Source organism: Bos indicus x Bos taurus, chromosome 14 (assembly GCF_003369695.1).
Source record: "Bos indicus x Bos taurus breed Angus x Brahman F1 hybrid chromosome 14, Bos_hybrid_MaternalHap_v2.0, whole genome shotgun sequence".
Taxonomy (NCBI): Eukaryota; Metazoa; Chordata; class Mammalia; order Artiodactyla; family Bovidae; genus Bos; species Bos indicus x Bos taurus.
In genome coordinates, this window is record NC_040089.1 from 36951559 (window position 1) to 36958130 (window position 6572).

General features: G+C 43.3%; 1 protein-coding gene across 1 annotated transcript in view; it reads left to right on the forward strand.

Moving 5' to 3' along the window:
- RDH10 (retinol dehydrogenase 10) overlaps positions 1-2356 on the forward strand; it is a 28817-nt gene extending 26461 nt beyond the window's left edge. Inside the window, exon 6 of the mRNA XM_027561181.1 lies at positions 44-2356. Coding sequence (XP_027416982.1) covers positions 44-167 — 124 coding nt within the window. The 3' untranslated portion in view covers positions 168-2356. The remainder of the gene's footprint in view (positions 1-43) is intronic.
- Positions 2357-6572: the final 4216 nt, after the last annotated feature.

A 6572-nucleotide genomic window follows, 5' to 3' on the forward strand; every position in this document is an offset into this window, starting at 1 on the left:
CAACATATCTCACGTTTGCTAACTGTGACTCTTCCTTTTCCAGCATCCTCCCTTTTGAAGCAGTTGTGTGCATGTATCGGTTCCTAGGAGCAGACAAGTGTATGTACCCCTTTATCGCTCAAAGGAAACAAGCCACAAACAACAACGAAGCGAAAAACGGAATCTGAGGGTCTTTTTTGTATGGAATATCATTTCTACCAGAAGACGATCAGGATATCTTAGTCCGACCCACATCAGCTTGACTGATACTCTCTGGATTCTACATCCATGTTTTTTTTGTTTTTTTTTTCAAATCAGCTTTTTACAAGAATAAATAAAGTGTAAATTAACTGACTAGAGTACTTGGAAAACGTGATCAGCAGAAGTGAGCTTAAGTCGTTGCCAACGGGGTCCTTTGCAGGCAGAACCCTAAGACCAGTCCAGTCTTTTAGACAACGGCTGTGTGACGTCGCCAGGCCACCATTATTATTATTATTTTTGGAATGAACAGGAAGTCTCAAGATGATAATGACTGTGTGTTTCATGTGTTTGTTTTCCTTCATTCCCATAGAGTTTATTAATTCTTGTAATTAATCTCTAGCAAGTTGACACCCTTGCAACTTCAAGGACTGACAGTGCTGTATTTTCTCATGTTTTCTAAGTTTCAGCTTTGCAAAGCCTGTGTGGCTCTTTCATGGTGTGTGTATATATACAGCCCTTTTAAAAAGGCATTTTGAAATCTCCATCAATTGGAAGTAGAGGATGTCTGATTGTTACAGTAAAGTCATGTGATCAGGTCTCTTTGTTAAAGTCACAACGACCAAATTGTTGGTCGAATTTTAAAATGTATATCTGAGGTCTTTCCTTACGGAGACCTACTTATCCAAAAAAAAAAAAAAAATCATAGATTTTCTACCTGTGAATTTTGCTGCATACAGAAAGTGCCCTTTCCTAAGAAAGTTGCTGTGTTTCATTTCTTTGGTTGGACTTTGATCTAGAATACATAGCAGCTCTGCAAAGAAACAGTTTCTAAAAGTGAGAACTTGTGCACTTAAAAACGTCCCTGTTTTTGTGCCAACTATGATTAGCAAGGGGGAAAAAATCTTACACTATGGAATACATACGGAAAGGTGTAAAGATTCTTTTGAAAGTTTTATTCACATTGTAGAACAGCAAATGACATTTTTACAGTATTTTTTTGTAAAGCAAACTATTTTGTGCCTTGAATTTGGTAAATGTGTATTAGTGAAACGTTGTAAAAGTGAACTTCTACCTCTGTATCTAAATGTATACCATCCACTTGTAAATTACTATAAACTATTATGTGATTGCTCTCTTTTTTAGAATGTCTTGTTTAAATAGCGGCCAATGTTTTAGGCTATTCAAATAAGCCATCTTTTACTAATTAATTGGGAGATTTTATAAAGGAGTGATTAAATTTAAAGACAACTTACATACAAATGACTGTGTGATCATTAGTTATCAGCAGTGTTATTGGGACAGACACTGTGTCCTTATTTTCTTTGCCATATCACTCAGTAATGAAACATGTTTGAACGGGCTTGTGTTCAGGGACACTGGTAGGTTAGGGAGCCCTGCACTCACATTTCCCATGTTACCATCTTCCCAGATTAGATACTTTATCATGGGCTTGTTGGTACTAAAGGTGGGGAAATAGAAAGAACCCCATTACCTGTGTGTTGTCTGGCTGCACCACAGATGAGTTCTGCCATGTATCCACACATAGGAAAGTACTGCCTCACCGCTAGTGTCCCCAGCACTCGTCTTAAGAAATAGCTTTATTCAGTGTTTAAATTTCTTTGTATAAATGATAACTAAACTTGAAGCCACTGAGGCACTGACTATCTCTTATTTTCCATTTTGGATTTTAAGTCCAGTTGACCCTCAAACATCATGGGGGTTAGAGGATCAACCCTCCATGTAGTGAAAAATCCATGTATAATTGATAATCAGCCCCCTGTATCCATGGTTCCTCTGTTCCCCCAACCCCCATCTACTGATTCCACCAACCATGGATTGTGTAGTACTATGGAATTTACTACTGAAAAAAAATTTGTGTGTAAGTAGATTGGCACAGTTCAAAACATACGTTATTCAAGAGTCAACTGTGCTTTGAAGTAAACCTCATATAACAACATGAGGTGGAGACGTATTTTCAGGGGTTCTCCAGGTGTGCCTGTCAGTTAACTCCTAGCACCCTCCAACCATCCTATGAGATATCTGTTCCAATAAAGCAAGTCTGCCCTACATTTAATTTCATTCTCATATGTTGTAATTTAAACCTTTTTCTATTCTTGTTTGTTGTTGCCCTGACAAGGTTGTCCGTCTCTAAATTCAATAAACAAAATTTAGTTAACTTTTTGGTATAAGTCTTCAATTCCCATGTCCCGGCCTTAGTTCAGTTACCTCTGTGACTCTTCCTTGAATGTCATCCAAATTCTCTTTCCCATCTTTAGCTGTGAAGTTGGGAAGGGGACTGAGTCAGAGCAAGCTCAGGGCTGCAGGATTCCTACCTATTGCACTGCTTGACTTCAGTCTCCTGTTCTTAAGCTATAGGTACATTAATGATGCTCTTCTCCCCAAAAGTGAATTCTATTCTAGTCAACCCTGCCCACTTCTGTTGATCATTTAAGTAACTGCCAAGGCTGCTTTTCTGGCTGATTATTCATTGACACCCCCAATTCCACTTTGAGATTAATGCTGACTTGGAATACGTTACCTTTTTCCATTGTCTGGCCCTTTCAGGCACTGTTTAGGGCAACTGGGCTCAAGGCTGACCCCCTAGGGAGGCCACTTCTGTCCCCTAGCTAGAACTGGTTCTCTCTAACCTCTCAAGCAGTTTAATAATAATCATATTGAGTGGAACCCAGGAATCAAAAGTTTCGAAGGCAGCAAAGATAAATTCCAACTACTGTTTCCCCCCTTGATCTACCAGGTCTGTTGTTCTGTCACAAAAGATTAAATGAGCTTGACAGGATTGAATTACATAAAGCCAGGCTGGTGGGTGGGTTTTTGTTGTTGTTGTTGTTTTTAAGTATCCTGTTTCCTTGAAAGGCTAACAGCTTTCAAATTTTTCCCCAAGTTGAAGAAAAAAAGTCAAATGTCTTTTTCAAAGTTTTCTTTTCCAACTGGCAGAAAGAATTTGAAATTGGTGTTGACCTGAATCTTGGAAATTTGCTTTTGCCTCCAACAAAATATAAAATCAGTGGGGGCTGGTTGGGGGGTTGGGGGTGTAGTCCTTTCCATGCCAAATTTATTGCCTGTGTCTGATTAAAAAGAGTAGAGAAAGCAAGGCTGTAATGGGCCAGAAGTGGCTGGGACGGGGCGGGGAGCATAAAGCCAGCATTTGTCCACACTCAGTTAACAGATAAACCAGGCATCTACTAGGCCCAGGGACTCAAGTAGCATACAGTTTGCACGCAAGTTCAAATACATGTACCTTTCTGGGCATATACCACAGATTAACCTCAGGTGTGATAAGGTCTTAGTGAGGTGGGGAGGCACCTGAGATAAGCCCTGCAGGTTGGTGATGCAACAGATGGAGATGAGGGTGAGAGCGTGATGCTGCAAGGGATAAATTAAATGATCAGGAAAGGCCCAGAGGTTGAAAAACAAATATAACACTCATCATGCCTGAAACAACATATGAAGGGAGTGCCATGCAACCCCACGACAAAAGGCCCATTTTGAAAAGAAGCCTTCATTCTGGGAGGAGGAAGGGGTGCTTCATTTGATGGAGAGAAAAGGGAAGCTCAGGGAGGTTTTTTTTGCAGGGAAGTAACAGGAGCAGAGTTGGGGAGTTAAGAGCATCAATCAAGTTGTTGTAAGAATTTTGAGCTGCTGGGAGCCAGGAGAGCAGTCAGGAGGGAAGCTGTGATGCTGAGCGGTGACGGGCCTGCGAGCCAGCCTGGCAGTGAGACTGGAAAATAACACAGTGAGAGTTTAGGAGGTAGGAGAACTCTGTAAGACCGAACAGCTGATTGCCCACAAGATCTGGCTTAGGCTCGAGTGACTGGAGCCTCTCGAGTCAAAAGCCAGGTTGTTTTTAGTTTTGTTTTTACTTTTTAATTTATTTTTATTTTTTTTTATATTTGGGCCATACTGTGTGGCATGTGGGATCTATTAATAATTCCTTGACCAGAGATCAAATCCGTGCCCTGTGCATTGGGAGTACAGAGTCTTAACCACTGGATCTCGAGGGAAGTCCCTGTTTTTATTTTTAACTTACAAAATTGTTTAAATTGAAGTCTAGTTGATTTACAATGTTGCATAAGTTGCAGGTGTACAGCAGTGATTCAGTTATACACACCTATATATCTTCTTTTTCATATGCTTTTCCTTAACTGGCTGTGTGGCACAATGGAGAGCACATTGGACTTCTAGCTGGCCTAGATGTAGTTATTCATATGATTCATATGATTTTCCATTATACACTGCTGTGCTCAGTCATGTCTGACTCCTTGAGACGCATGGACCACCAGGCTCCTCTGTTTATGGGATTTTCCAGACAAGAGTACTGGAGTGGGTCACCATTTCCTACTCCAGGAGATCTCCCCAACCCAGGGACCAAACCCACATCTTTAGCATCTCTGCATTGGCAGGTGGATTCTTTACCACTGTACCACCTGGGAAGCTCAGAAGACATTGAATATCAGATCTAGAGATTATCATACTAAGTGAAGTAAGTCAGACAGAGCCAGGTCATTTCTAAGTGGGAACAGCCGAGCCAGCAGGGAATCTAAGAAAAACTGCATTTGAGCTGACACTCCATTCCCAACAGAAAGTGGGACATTAGCCCTGGCCCCCAGGAGAGAAGTGGGTGCTGGGACTCTGGACGGAAACTGGGAGTGGGGAAGCACAGAATGAGAAGGTCCAGGGCTCAAAACCTGGGGAACGTGAGAGAGCAACTGAGGGGAGAGTCGTAAAGGCTGACGTCTGAGCAAAGTTCCAACGGGAACTTCCTCCTCCCAAGGAGAAACCAGACTAGAAACAATTATCTCCTCTGCCTGGACCTAATCTCCAGTCTGAGTCACACTTAAGAAACCTCCGTCTGGCCCAAGAAAAAGAGTCTGTGTGGCCAGCCCTGGGGCAGAAGCCCAGAAGGTGAAGGGCAGTGTTAACAGATAGCACATGGCGGCTATCTACCGGAGTATTTGGGCTCCTAGTAACTGAGTCATTGTTGAAATGACCAGAGGAGAATTTCTTTCTATGTGAAGGCTGGAGACTGTGGTCTGACCATTTTGTTGGCTTGGCCTCAGAAGCATGACTTGCTTAAATGCGTGAGGCCATGTTTCATGAGAACCCGGGGGAAAACCAAAGTGCTTTCCAAGTACCACCAAATGGATACTTGTTAGTTCAAGTGAACTCCTTGTGACTTGCCAAAAAAGATGGGACAGAACCAACTTCTATCAGTCTGCTCAACGAGACAGTCTCCTCTCTGGTTCCCTCAAGTACTGAACTCTTACACAAGATCTACTCCAGGCAGGTCCCCAAGATCAAGATGAACATCCGGGGACTCCCCAGTTCTCCCAGGATTCAAGGCCAGAGCTGTCTGTGACCACAGTCCTAAGTACTCTCTCGTGACTCTTCCTGGGCCTTGCAGTTTCTATCATACAACAGTGCTTAACACATTTCCCTGTCTCTTTGGACAAGTATTGAGGATATGTAGTCATGAATTCTACTCACTGGGTCTCTAGTTCTCATTTAACTTGCTGCATTTCTGTAGAGCATTCCCAAGATGTCTTCCAAGAGCTTCCAACAAGCTTTTCAGCTGTCAAATGTTGAAATCTTTCTAACCACTCACCGAAAGCAAGAGAACTGATTAGCAAGAAAAACAAAGCATCTTCAGCTCAGATTCTACGTTTGAGGTTTTCCTGTCAAGGTGATTTAAACCATACTGCAGGGAGAGATGTGTGTTCACAACAGCCATGAAAAATGCCCCCTTGCCTTGCCCACACGTCCTGGGTGGTCCACCTGGATTCCTCTGCAACCTCCCCTCCCCCACAGAGAAGGAGCCTGGCTCCTCCTTTCCAGCCCTCTGCCTGTACCCACACTGTCACCCCAGCTAGCCTGGTTCTGTAAAGGGCATGTGTGATCCAGGAGGCCAATGGGCAGGTTGGAATCCTGGCAGCAACACAGGCATGTAGCATCCTGAAGCCATAGATTCCCCATGGAAGCTCAACGTTGTGTGCATCAAAATGTGTCCCCCAACCCCCCCAAAAAATAACGTGCTGAACTCCTAACCCCCTGCTGCTGCTGCTGAGTCGCTTCAGTCATCTCCAACTCTGTGCAATCCCATAGACAGCAGCCCACCAGGCTCCCCTGTCCTTGGGATTCTCCAGGCAAGAATACTGGAGTGGGTTGCCATTTCCTTCTTCAATGCATGCACGCATGCTAAGTCGCTTCAGTCATGTCCGACTCTGTACGACCCCATGGACAGCCACCCACCAGGCTCCTCTGTCCACGGGACTCTCTAGGCAAGAATATGGGAGCGGGTTGTCATTTCCTTCTCCCCTAACCCCCTGGTTCCTGTAAATGTGACCATATTTGGAAATAGGGGCTTTGCAAATGTA